Source organism: Cucurbita pepo, chromosome 19, assembly GCF_057944985.1.
Source record: "Cucurbita pepo subsp. pepo isolate OVF chromosome 19, ASM5794498v1, whole genome shotgun sequence".
NCBI classification, from domain to species: domain Eukaryota; kingdom Viridiplantae; phylum Streptophyta; class Magnoliopsida; order Cucurbitales; family Cucurbitaceae; genus Cucurbita; species Cucurbita pepo.
This window is the reverse complement of record NC_141816.1, coordinates 11,562,784-11,574,733: the sequence shown is the minus strand read 5'-3', so window position 1 is coordinate 11,574,733 and position 11,950 is coordinate 11,562,784. Positions and strand designations below refer to the sequence as shown.

Genomic DNA, 11,950 nt, shown 5'->3' with positions numbered 1-11,950 from the left:
GTGGCTACTTCTTTTTTTCTTCATATTTTGCTTTAACCATCCATGAAGAATTTGGCTTCTGAAAAGCTCATTCTTAGGACATATCATTTGATTCGATGCCTTGAAATCATTTTGATGGAAAAGCTTGTAACTCTGTTTATTGTGGAGCCAGAGAACTGCAGCACAAACCAAAGGAAACCCCCTCAGATCCAAAATATGGGCGATTTGTGATGAACCTGAGCATCATTGTTGTCGGCTTTGACTACTTTAACAGTGAAAAAGTTTGCGCGGACATTATTGTCGGCTTGGCTTTGCTGTTAAGTTACATTTTAAAACAAGCCCTGATTTATTCTTTTCCGATGGCTCTGTCAATCAACTTCAAAATTCAAACTAGGCATAGACAAGTATCATTAATGCACAGAACTTCACGCTTTGATTTCTCAACCATATGCTTTACTACCATGCACCACTCTTCGAATTAAATATGAACTTCATCTTACTATAAATTATGGGCAACTTTCGGTGACATTTTCGTCAATATTGTGATAAATCAAAATGAATTCATTATATCTAAAAGATGTAAGATGAACTGAACTGGCGGATAGAAACACAAGAAGCAAAGAAATGACATAACATAATTTGTTATTATTGCAAAAATTAATAATGTTCAATGATACAATCTGGCTGAAAACAGAGGACACAGGAAAGTAGATTTTTTTGCAACAATAATCACTGCTTTTACTAATACTTGTATAATTTTGATCACCAGCTCCATTTTGTGTTGTCGTTGCCATGGATTCAGAGGAACAGGGCAATTCCAATTCAGGAATGAAATCTCTTTTTTCTCTGTCTTCTTCTTCTTCCATGTCTTTGCTTCTCACTGTTACCCAATCTTCGTTGCTCTCCCAATTGGGTATTGCAAAAGACTGAAATTTAGACACTTCGCTCAGTTGCTGGATCCTCTGCAATGGCGTTCTGTAAAATTTTGGTCTGATCGGACTTTGAACTGTTTCCAAATCGTTCATCGTGTTCCATAATCCTTGCTCCAAAATGCTCGTCGGTGTTCTTGGATTCTGTTTGGGACGAGATTTCTGCTCGTGAACAAAAGGGTGTTTTAAGAGCTCACTTACGGACCACCGTTCTTCTGGGTCTCTGATCAAACACCGCCGCAAAAACTCCTTGCCCTGCTCCGACATGAATCTCGGAATCTCCGGCAAGTCATCGCTGGACCCAATTCTGTAAATGGCGGCCAGTGGATCCGACACATCCTCCCACGGAGCTCGACCGGTCACCATCTGGATCACTGTGCAGCCCACTGCCCAAACATCAGCTGCAAACCCCTGTTTTTCTCCACGTGCCACCTCCGGCGCCATGAATATCGGCGTTCCAGCCAAATTTCCACCGGAAACCTCCTCCACCCGCCGCGCGCAACCAAAATCCGCAATCTTAATCCCATCTTCACCGACCAAAATATTAGAACACTTAATGTCACAATGCACCACACCATTAGAATGAACATACTCGAGCCCACTTAAAATCTCTCGAGTATAGAATTGGGCCGTCGCCTCATCTAACCGGCCACCAGCCGCTTCCATCGCATCCAAAATCGACCCACCAGACGCAAACTCCATCAAAAGATTGCACATCAAATTCCCATTTTCCAACGTAACATCAAATCCCTTACAAGCTATAACACGCGAAGAATTCAATTGCGAAAGAATCCTCTGTTCCCTCTTAAGAAAATCCGAGCGGTCGAACTCAACTGATTTAACCGCCAGCAGTTGGCCAGACCGGAGATCAGTGGCGACAGAGACCGCGGCAGAGGAGCCGCAGCCGATTACCCGACCTCTTGTCCACTCCATTGAGAAACCAGAGGTGGGTGCGATGGATCAGATCATGAGAAAAAGAGGGAGCTTTTATATTGTAAATTTACAATGTTGGAAATCATTTAAAAATGGTTTCTTTGATGAGTAAAATTGAGTTGGCAAATTGGGTTTTTTTAAAAATTGAAAATTGATGAGAACAAGTTATTCGGTTCTCTTTGGCTTGACCTTTTAGAGACTTTATCCCTTACATTGTAGCCAATGGACGGCCGCCGTCTTCTTCTTTTTGATCAAACCCAATCACAGCAGCGACAAAGGAGAAGGATAATGGCAACTTTTGAGCGGCGGTGATTTAGGTAATCTAGTTAATGTAATTGAAGAGGTTACGCCAATTCAAATTTTCACATGGCATCACATGCTCAGTTGATTTAATCACGTTGATTATGGTGCTCTTCATCTGTAATTAGTTGTAAAAATAACCCATCGGAGAGGATATTCTTCCAAAGCATTGTTTTTTAATTAATTTCCTTTTGGATGAGGAATGATGGGTATAATGTTTTCGTTGTAATTTAAATTCTTTAATCTAAAGAATGACCTTGCCTTTCTTGAAGCCTTACTTTATGAATAATTAATACAACTGTAACTATAAATCTAAACCTCTCTCATTAATAATTGATCATGATGAGCCTAACACTACAGAACGATGCTTACCCAACCCACCTTATCCCTTGCCGCTCAATTAAATAGTGTTTAATTCTTTGTTATGGGTATAATTTTGGTTCATGAAACCTAATCTTATTTTAAATATGGGGTTTTCAAAGTTTTTGTTTTTTCTTTCCCAATAATTATCCATTGGACAAAATTCGAAGCTTTGTCTGCGAGTTTTTAAAAAACTGTTGATGGGAAACATAAAGAAAAAGAAGAGAATTGTTAGGTGAGAAGAATAAGCGTGAATTGAGAGAGGGTTGTAGGTTACTTGAATTGGCGGCAAAGAAACGCTGAAAAAGTTATAAAAAAAAAAAAAAAAAAAAAAAACCAGAAAAAGCAAAGGTGGGGGGTGGTGGAGTGGAGGCAGCGTCAGGGTATCACCTTCTTAAAGCTTTTGAACTGTGTATCCTCCAACCAAAACCACGCAGTTCCCTTACCCTTAACCCATTTTTTTTGTTACCTTTTGACACAAAAGTTCAGCACACATCTCATCTGACTCACACCCCAATCAACAATTATTCTATACACAAAGCCATTTGAATGCTTGCGTAACCGCTCCTTGCGTCTGCATTAATCATTCAACTGGCCTTCCTTTTCCCTCTTTCTCTGCTTACTTAACACTCTTTTAGTTTCATCCTCTCTGGTCTTTGAAACTGCCCACATTCATTTTACTGACTACTATTCTCAACACCATTGAATCCTTAAAAGCCATATATGAGATCCCATATGGATTGACGACCTACCGGCAAGGATGCTGAGCTTTTAGTGGATTGTGAGATCTTATGAAGAGGAGAACGAAACATTCTTTGTAAGGGTGTGCTCTTGTTTGGACCCTAATGTCATTTAAGTCTTTTAGAACGAACATGTTGAGTGTTGTATTAAAATTTGAGCCCACAAATGCGATGTTCTCCAAACAGATCCTGTATTGAGAACCATATTTCACCAAACGATATTAAATCAATCAATGAGATGAATCATCATCTTAAAGAGACATGATCCTGAGTTCTAAGAAAATGCAAGAGAACAAGAAGATGGATCCAAGAGGAGGAGGAGCGTCCATAGGTATGAATCCAGTGAGCTGCAGGTCCCTCATCCATCTGGAGAGAGTACTGTTGTGTTCACAAGTAGGAACAAAAGATGTGCCACCAATGGTGAAGGAGGCAGTAGGCAATTGAGGGATCTGTTCACAGTCAACCAATGCTGCAACCTGGTTCAACCCTTGATCACATAACTGCAAAAGCATGAAAGACGAGTGAGCTGAAGATGGATAGTCGATAGGTGAGTTAGATGGTAACAGAACTGATTCACCTCATTCACATAATCAATGCTATGTTCTCAGAGTTTTGTTCTGCTTCAGCTTGTCTTGCATCCGGGAGACCGCCATCTTGCAGGCTGAGCACATAGCATCGGAGACACTGCCAGATGCTCTACCATCTTTCTCATTCAGCACACTCTCAGTTTTAGTACTGGTTTCAATCACCAACCATGAGTTAATAAAATTGCTCTTACACTCTCAGTTTTAGTACTGGTTTCAATCACCAACCATGAGTTAATAAAATTGCTCTTACACTCTCAGTTTTAGTACTGGTTTCAATCACCAACCATGAGTTAATAAAATTGCTCTTACACTCTCAGTTTTAGTACTGGTTTCAATCACCAACCATGAGTTAATAAAATTGCTCTTACACTCTCAGTTTTAGTACTGGTTTCAATCACCAACCATGAGTTAATAAAATTGCTCTTACACTCTCAGTTTTAGTACTGGTTTCAATCACCAACCATGAGTTAATAAAATTGCTCTTACACTCTCAGTTTTAGTACTGGTTTCAATCACCAACCATGAGTTAATAAAAATTGATCTTTTGTGCAACAGAGAGCAAAAGCAGTCAACAGATTGCAGAAAAATGACTCTGTCTTCGGTGAAGCATTTTTAGACTACCTCACACCATAGTTTCCATCAAAGGTGCACACCTCAATTTTGGAACATATCTTCTATAGACTACATCCGACTACATCGGTTGAAGAGTGAAATGAAGTTTCCGTATAAGGGTGTGGAAACCTCTCCCTAATAGACGCGTTTTAAAACCTTAGGGGGAAGCCTAGAAGTGAAATCACAAAGAGAACAATATCAGCTAGTGGTGAGATTAGACTATTACAAATGATATCAGAGCCCGACACTGAATGGTGTGCCAGTGAGGACGCTGGCCCCCAAGGGGTGGATTGTGAGATCCCACATTGATTGGAGGGAGAACACGATGGGCTGTTACAAATGGTATTAGAGTCAAGACATCGGGCGGTGTGCTTTCGTTACCGACGACGAAATAACACAAAACGCACCCTGAGTTATTGTGCTTTCGTTAGGGATCCCTCTTATGGTGGTAACAGGTCGTTTGGTGTCGGTTTGAGGGTGGGGTTTGAGGACTCGTCGGAGAAATTGGACACTCGCCGACGTTTGTCCGAAATCTCTCTCTCTCTCAAAATTTTCTCTCTTTTCTCCCTTTGCAGGTGTTCTGAAGATGCTGGGTGTCGTGGGCTGAGGGTGAGCGTGCTGTGGCCGTCGTTTCGCGTGGGTTCCGCGAAACTCGGCAGTCGCTGGAAAACTCGCGGGTTATCCGGCGACTGAGTTTTTTTTTTTTTTTTTTTTTTTTCGTTTTCTCGTTTTCCTTTATTTATTTATTTATTTATTATTTTATATATATATATATATATATATATATTTTTTTTTTTTTTTTTTTTTTTTCCTTTCTTTCCCGGGTCGTTACAACGAAGTTCGCGCTCAATGGGGCGAATTCGTCCATCAAGCACCCGAAACCCGACATACACAATTCTAACATAAATTAAACGCATGCATACGTACAACGGAAGCTTAAGGCATACAAGCAACACTCAGATCATTCACCCAACACATCATAACAATCCATCTAATTAATCTCATTCATGGAGAGCTAATTTAAGGCAAATTACTAACATGCATGCCTACATTCCAAGCGAACCCTACAAGTATTTCTTCCTAAATACCGGGTAGTGACTTACTTGGTTGACGCGTGCCCTTTCGCTAGCGTTTTTTTGCCCATGAGGTGTCCAAAAATACTGATTTCTCTAAATTAAGTCCCTACTCACGTAAAAAAACAGTATTAGAACTAGAACCGGGACAAAAATCGGGAAAACAGAAAACAACCGGGCCAAATTGGCCGTTCCACGCGCGCTCACGCACCAGCAGCACGCTGGGAGTGCGTGGCCACGCGCGCGGGAAGGCGCCAGTCGCAGGCTGCACGCGCGCCCACTTCCGCGCAGTCGCGGGTCGACCGGCCCGGCCCGATCCGGTCGGCTCGGCTCGCGTTGCGGTTCGGCCCGGCTTGCAGGCGACACGTGTCGACGCCTCGCTGGAGCTGCGTTGCTCCAGCTGGTGGTCGACGCGTGTCCGGCGCCTGTCGCCGCCCTCCGCCGCTCGCCGGCCGTTTCTCTTTTTTTTTTTCTTCTCTGTCCTCTGAAAACCGAAACCCAGTCGGTTTTTGTTTTTCGATTTTCATATCTTTCGATCCGTAGATCGGATCGATATGATTCCTTCGGCAACGTTCTAGATCGTGTTACAGTCTACGTCCTAGTATTCTTTTTGTAATTTTTTCTTGACTATCGGAGGATTTAAGAACGCCGAAAGTTCGCTCACCGTTCTCGGATGACTCTTGGATCTCCGCCTTTGGGTTGAGGTCTCGGCCAAACTTCTTCACAGACCGTGCGTGAGTTGTTCCTAGGTGAAGATTTTAGCATTTTAGGGTCGATTCACGTAGGGGAAAACTCAGATCTGATCAATGTCGTTCAGAAACCTTACCTCGCAAAATAATCTTAGGTTTTGATAGAGCGTAGGCCTTGCTAGCCTCTCAATCCTGGTACGAGTCTCGTCTGGAGATGGATTCCGGCGGTGGTCCGTTAATCTTCCCGGCCGACTCCTCACTGACTTCTCTCTAACCTCTTCTTTCTTTTGCAGGCAATCTGGCGGGGTTCTCCTTGGACCCCTATTTGGGTTGGAGGGGCAAAATGACATTTTTGCCCCTCAGTTGACTCTTAACCTCTCTCTAACCCCCATGTGGTGTGTTAACGAGGAGGCTGGACCTTCCAAAGTAGTAGATTGTGAGATCTCACATGGGTTCAAGTGGGAAACGAAACATTCGTTGTAAGGGTACAGAAACCTCTCCCTAATAGACACTGGGGGCATGGATTGTGAGATCCCACATCAGTTGAAGAGGGAAACAAAGCATCCCTTATAAAGATATCGAAATCTCTCCCTAATAGATGCGTTTTAAAAACCTTGAGAGAAAATCTAGAAGAAAAAATCTAAAGAAAACAGTATCAGCTGGGCTGGACTTTGATGGTTACACATGTTAGTGCCTGGACTTTAATGGTTACACATGTTAGTGCCTGTGGGTGGAATGTAAAAACAAGACCTTAATCTGGCTGTTAGAGATAACTACAATGTTAACAAAGTAAATGATAGGACTTACCTTGGCTAAAAGCAAATCCATAATAGCCTGTCCATGTTGTGAAACAAGTGCCTTGCATTATATGCCAAGATAACAAAGGAAACCCGTCAGTAGTACCAGTTACATGATGCCATGGCCGCTATTACAGCAAAAGTTTGAAGAAAACAAACATTTTTATATTCTCCTAAATCAACCCACTACAATATTCTGCATACATATCATGTTCCTCAAGTTAGAAGCAAGTTATACAAAATGTGACGATAACACCCAAAACCGACATAACTGAAGGGAACATACCACTTGCTTCACCACCAACAAGAACATCGTCCATGTCGAACAATTAAAAAAAAAAAAAAAAAAAAAAAATAGGGCAAGGTCGGACTGTTTATAAAACTAGAGGGTCAATAATGGGCCCATGTATCAATAAAAGAGATTTAATTGGGCCGATCTGCGGAAATTCACGGCCCAATATATTAAAAAAAAAAAAAGATAAAGGGCAATTCATAAAATTAGTAAATAAATTATATTTAGTAATCATTGGTGATTTTTTTCATAAAATTATATCAATTTCAAGAAAAATTCATATTTAAATAAAAATTTGCATTCCTTACCAAATTTATTTTATCTAACCATCTATTCAAAGGGAAGTGAATTGACCTAACCTATGACATATAACCTATGTTGATTGACCTAACTTATTACCTAGGTCGAGTTTCAAATGGATAAGGTTTTGATGAGACACTGAAACACAAATTTTGGAGGGTTAAGAGGATAAGCTTTTGTCTTTTTGTTTGTCTAGGGCAATAAAATAATAATAAAAAAAAACAAAACTTTCATTTTCCCACCATGGGACAAACCTTTAATTAGCCCTTACATGTCATCATGTCACATCTACTTTGCATTATATAGTATATGAATTGTGAAACCATAGACTTTCATTTTGATTTTTCCCTTAAATGTGTACTAAATTAAGGTTTTATCCCATTTTAATGTAGAGTGAATATGAATAAATGACATAAAATTATACACCTAAAAGTAAATATATAAGATTTTTAAACTTTTTAGAAATTGATTTAAAAATAATTAAAGTAATATAAGTTTGTAGACAAAGGTGTAGTTAGATAAATCATAATTAGGGTCAATAAATAAAGAGGTATTGATATAAATTCATAAAATTAACCTTAAATTACAGTTAAAAAAGGATAGTGAGTGACAGTTTGATGGGTGTGTGTCTGCTGAGCCAACCACCACCGCCTTGTTTTCCGACTGAGATCTTTGTTTGTTTGGACAAAGAAAGCGGGGTTTTGCATAGCAATCAATAATTACAATAAATTTAAGAAGACATGGAAATCTTTGCAGTCAGAAGAAAACTATATATATATATATATACTAAGTGAAGGTGAACAAACAAACACGACACTAAAATAAAATCAGAAATCGGGATTCACGTGTCTGCATGTGCATCGGAAGAAGACTTTTTTTTTTTTTTTTTTTAATTAGGGTTTGATGATGTTTGAAATGGGGTATTGAATAAGATAATAATTAGGAACCATGGTGTTGTTTGGAAGTTGTGTTTTGGTGTATGGATTGATTGGATATGATATCCTTTTTTGCGTGTCAAAATGGAGTTGGCCGTATTTGATTGACTGGAAGACTTGGAATATGCTACCCACTGGACGATTATTCTTTGTTTTCTTCCCCAACCTTTCTTATTCAACTCTTTGAAATTAATGGACCAACATGGATTAAACCAAACAACTTGGACATAGACATTGTCCATCTACACTTGGATTTTTCTTCTCTTTTCTTTTCCTCATTTTTATTTAATATTTTGCATTCACATCTATATTTATAATTTTATTCAAAATGAAACAAATGGAAAGAATAATGAAGTCGTCGTGTTCGTAAATTTCCCCCCAAATTAAAACAAAAATAAAAAAAAAAGTATGGACATGTTATCCCCCATGATGGACATCATCAAAACAAAAACAAAAACAAAAAAACATTTAACCAACGTAACTCTATTGCCTCTAATTTAATTTAATCTACTTTCCTGGGAAACTGCTAATTTTGGTGTTGTTGTTGTTGTTGCTTCCGTTGTTGTTTGATGTAGACGTAGTATTGGTGGGGGTGGTGTTGTTATTATTTGAATGAGCTCCGCCGATGATGGAGGAGATAGCGGCGGCTAGAGCGGCTGTGAAGTTCGGATCCGCGGTGATAGCGGCGGTGGCGGCACTTAACGTGTCTGCAAAAGAAGCACCACTAGGCTGGGATGATGCCACGGTCGGTTGTGAAATTTGGTGGTGACCCAAATGGGAGGAATTGGCTCCCATATCATGAGAGAGCTGTAGCCCCGAGAATTTTGATTGATTGTATAGCGCTTGCCCCAAAACCTGCGGCAATTGGGCGGCGGCAGACGGTGGTTGTCCGGCTTCGAACGGCACGTGGAACGGCGTGGGTGCTGGTCTTTGGAACTGCAATGGGTTCGGGGTGTGAGTGAGGTCTAATGTGATGGTTGGAAATGGAGCCGAAGCTGAAATTGTAGCCATGCTTGAGGAACATGGGAGTATGGCTCGAGCCAATAAATTTGGGTTCATTAGATTATGGTCCGCACTTGACATGGACCCTGACAACAACATGCTAGCCGCCGCCGTCGTGGTGGACGCCATGGCCATCGCAGCCGGCGGAAGTGGGTGATTGTGGTTACCCTCATAGGTTGTTATCAATATAGTCGTGTCTTCAGCGCAACGTTGAACCTAAAAGTAAGAAAAAGTAAATAAATAAGATAAAAAGCTCCAAACTTTGATTAGAAAAAGACGATTAATTTAGTTAAAAAGAATAAAAATACATACTTGTTTCCGAACAGGGCAACCCACTGCCATTGTGCACCGATAATACGCCCGTGGACAGGGGTTTCCTTTAGCCATTTTTTGGCCATATTTTCGCCATTGACACCCATCAGAAATCTGCGTGGATTGAATTCAAATTAAAACCTCACAAAACAATTCAGTTCCAAAAAGACAAAAATTACACGCACCATGGGAGCTTCTGATCGAGCACGGACTGAGACACGGGCTTTTCTCATGGTGGCTTCGGTGGATTGTTGATCAAGTGGTTTAGAAGCAGAGTTCAATCTGGGGGCTTTATTAGGACCACCCCACCCGTGAGATTCTGACTCTGGGCTTTCTTCTCTGCCCATGGATCTTTTTCCATCTGATCGTAAATTGGAATTCTCCATTTCCTGGTCTCTTCCGGTGCTCTTTTTGGAGGCGGTTTCTGTGTTGTTCAACGGAGACCCAGAACCAGTTCTTTCATCCGACGATGAATGGAATAATTCATGATCGCCTTCCCCTGTCTTCCCACTGGGTCCCAGATCCATAAATTGCCTCGGAATTACCACCTTCCCAACTTGATCATGCTTTTCCGTGGGCTGAAACATGAGGACGTGTTAATTTAATATTCAATTCAGTTTAATTCATTTGATTTTTTATTTTTTGAAAAGTTACCTGTCGTTCATCAGCGGATTCCAAGGCCTGATTTTGTTGTTGTTGCTGTTGCTGTTGCATAAAGGTGGAGATATGCATTTGTAAGGTAGTGTAGTTGTTTCTCACATGGCTTAGCATGTCCCTCAGCTTGTGATTCTCAGCGTTCATACGCTGAAGCTCCACTTGAAGCTGCGCTAGCTGCACACCATAAAATCAATATAATCCCACCATCCCATCAAATTAAAATTAAAAATTTCTTGGTGGTTTTTTGGGGGGTTCAATTCACCTCGTTCTTGGCTCGTTTATCTTCTCCATCCGATGAAATCCCATCATCCACCGTCGATTGATCGCTTCCGGTGTTCGCAGTTAACAGATGCAAACCAGTCTAAATTCCCCCCCCCCCCCCCCCCCCCCCAAAAAAAAAAAAAAAAAATTAGGCATTAAAAATTGGAAATTAAGAGAGCATTTACATTTTTGGAGGAATTAAGCTTACATTAACACGATTGAAGGCAGTTGTGGGAGCAGTGAAATTGTTGTGGTCTTTATTGACAGCGGAGGCGATGATATTAACCGGAGGTTTGGAGTCTTCATCCTCCCTATCATCAACCACCCTTTTCTTATCGGAAAAAAAGTCGACCTCGTTGACGGCTAACCGGGTGTGATCGGGAAGCGGCAGAGCAGGCTTGTCGTCGTCAGTCCGGCCAAGTTTCCCGGGAAAATCAATACCTTGGAACATAACGCTGTGAAAAGAATTGACAGTGGATGGGGGTGGCTTGTTTGAGAAGAACCCAATAGAGTGGTCGGAATCACGAAGGGTAAGACCCCATCCTTTGTCCATAAATCGACGAGAGAGATCGGAAGAAAATAAAATAAAAAAAAAAAGTAAAAGATGATAGAGAGTGAAGGAAAAGAAGAGAGGGAAATTGGAATAGAGATAGGTGTGTACGTGTGGGTGAAGTCTGTGAAGTCTTTTACCGGTGCAATGCGTTCGGCTATAAAAAGGGTGTGACGAAGACCAAAATGGATTTGGATTTTCAAACAAATACCTCAGATTTTTGTTTATTTACATCAGATAGTGCGTCACTTTGTATTTAACCCTCCCAACCCCGACCCGGTTTGAGCGAACCCACCCGACGGAAAACACAGAACAACAACAAAAAAAAAAAAAAAAAAAAAAAAAAGACCCCTTGCTTTCTTATTTTTCGTCCAGAAAAGAGTTTGACTGGTTCATTAAATCTCAAGAAAGAAAAAACCGATCCACCGCCCCGAATACTGCGGCGCCTTCCACGTGAGAAATAAAAAGAAGAAAAAAGAAAAAGAGCCAAGTCAACGAATTTGACGGCCCGGCTCTCTCTGAAGGCAACCGGGAGTGGGCCTGGTCTACCATGGGGCCCACCTTTCCCCTCTTGCACTTTACAACACACCACGTTTCAGATCTGTACCGGTGGGATCTGTGTTGACTGTCCAACCGTGGGAC

At 41.0% G+C, this 11,950-nt stretch overlaps 2 protein-coding genes and 1 long non-coding RNA gene across 3 annotated transcripts; all 3 read right to left on the bottom strand.

Annotated features, from left to right (window-relative positions):
- Nucleotides 1–485: 485 nt before the first annotated feature.
- LOC111781698 (mitogen-activated protein kinase kinase kinase 18) lies at nt 486–2,179 on the bottom strand. Its single transcript, XM_023662386.2, has one exon. The coding sequence runs from the start codon at nt 1,839–1,841 to the stop codon at nt 486–488; it is 1,356 nt and encodes a 451-aa protein (XP_023518154.2). The 5' UTR covers nt 1,842–2,179.
- Nucleotides 2,180–3,388: 1,209 nt separating this feature from the next.
- LOC111782139 (uncharacterized) lies at nt 3,389–6,526 on the bottom strand. The gene is made up of 5 exons (XR_015414569.1): nt 6,340–6,526; nt 6,178–6,258; nt 5,544–5,622; nt 3,819–3,976; nt 3,389–3,741 (listed from the first exon to the last, which is right to left on the bottom strand). It is a non-coding gene; the product is annotated as an uncharacterized LOC111782139 (long non-coding RNA).
- Nucleotides 6,527–8,864: 2,338 nt separating this feature from the next.
- LOC111781174 (putative WRKY transcription factor 31) lies at nt 8,865–11,430 on the bottom strand. The gene is made up of 6 exons (XM_023661629.2): nt 10,967–11,430; nt 10,760–10,858; nt 10,495–10,671; nt 10,026–10,418; nt 9,841–9,954; nt 8,865–9,744 (listed from the first exon to the last, which is right to left on the bottom strand). The coding sequence occupies exons 1-6, from the start codon at nt 11,309–11,311 to the stop codon at nt 9,034–9,036; spliced, it is 1,839 nt and encodes a 612-aa protein (XP_023517397.2). The 5' UTR covers nt 11,312–11,430; the 3' UTR covers nt 8,865–9,033.
- Nucleotides 11,431–11,950: the final 520 nt, after the last annotated feature.

Coding starts and splice junctions, on each gene's coding strand:
- LOC111781174 (XM_023661629.2), bottom strand. CDS start 11,311: ATGGACAAAGGATGGGGTCTTACCCTTCGTGATTCCGACCACTCTATT. Junction 10,859..10,966: donor CTGCCTTCAATCGTGTTAAT/GTAAGCTTAATT, acceptor GGGGGAATTTAG/ACTGGTTTGCATCTGTTAAC. Junction 10,419..10,494: donor AATCCGCTGATGAACGACAG/GTAACTTTTCAA, acceptor CTCATGTTTCAG/CCCACGGAAAAGCATGATCA.
- LOC111781698 (XM_023662386.2), bottom strand. CDS start 1,841: ATGGAGTGGACAAGAGGTCGGGTAATCGGCTGCGGCTCCTCTGCCGCG.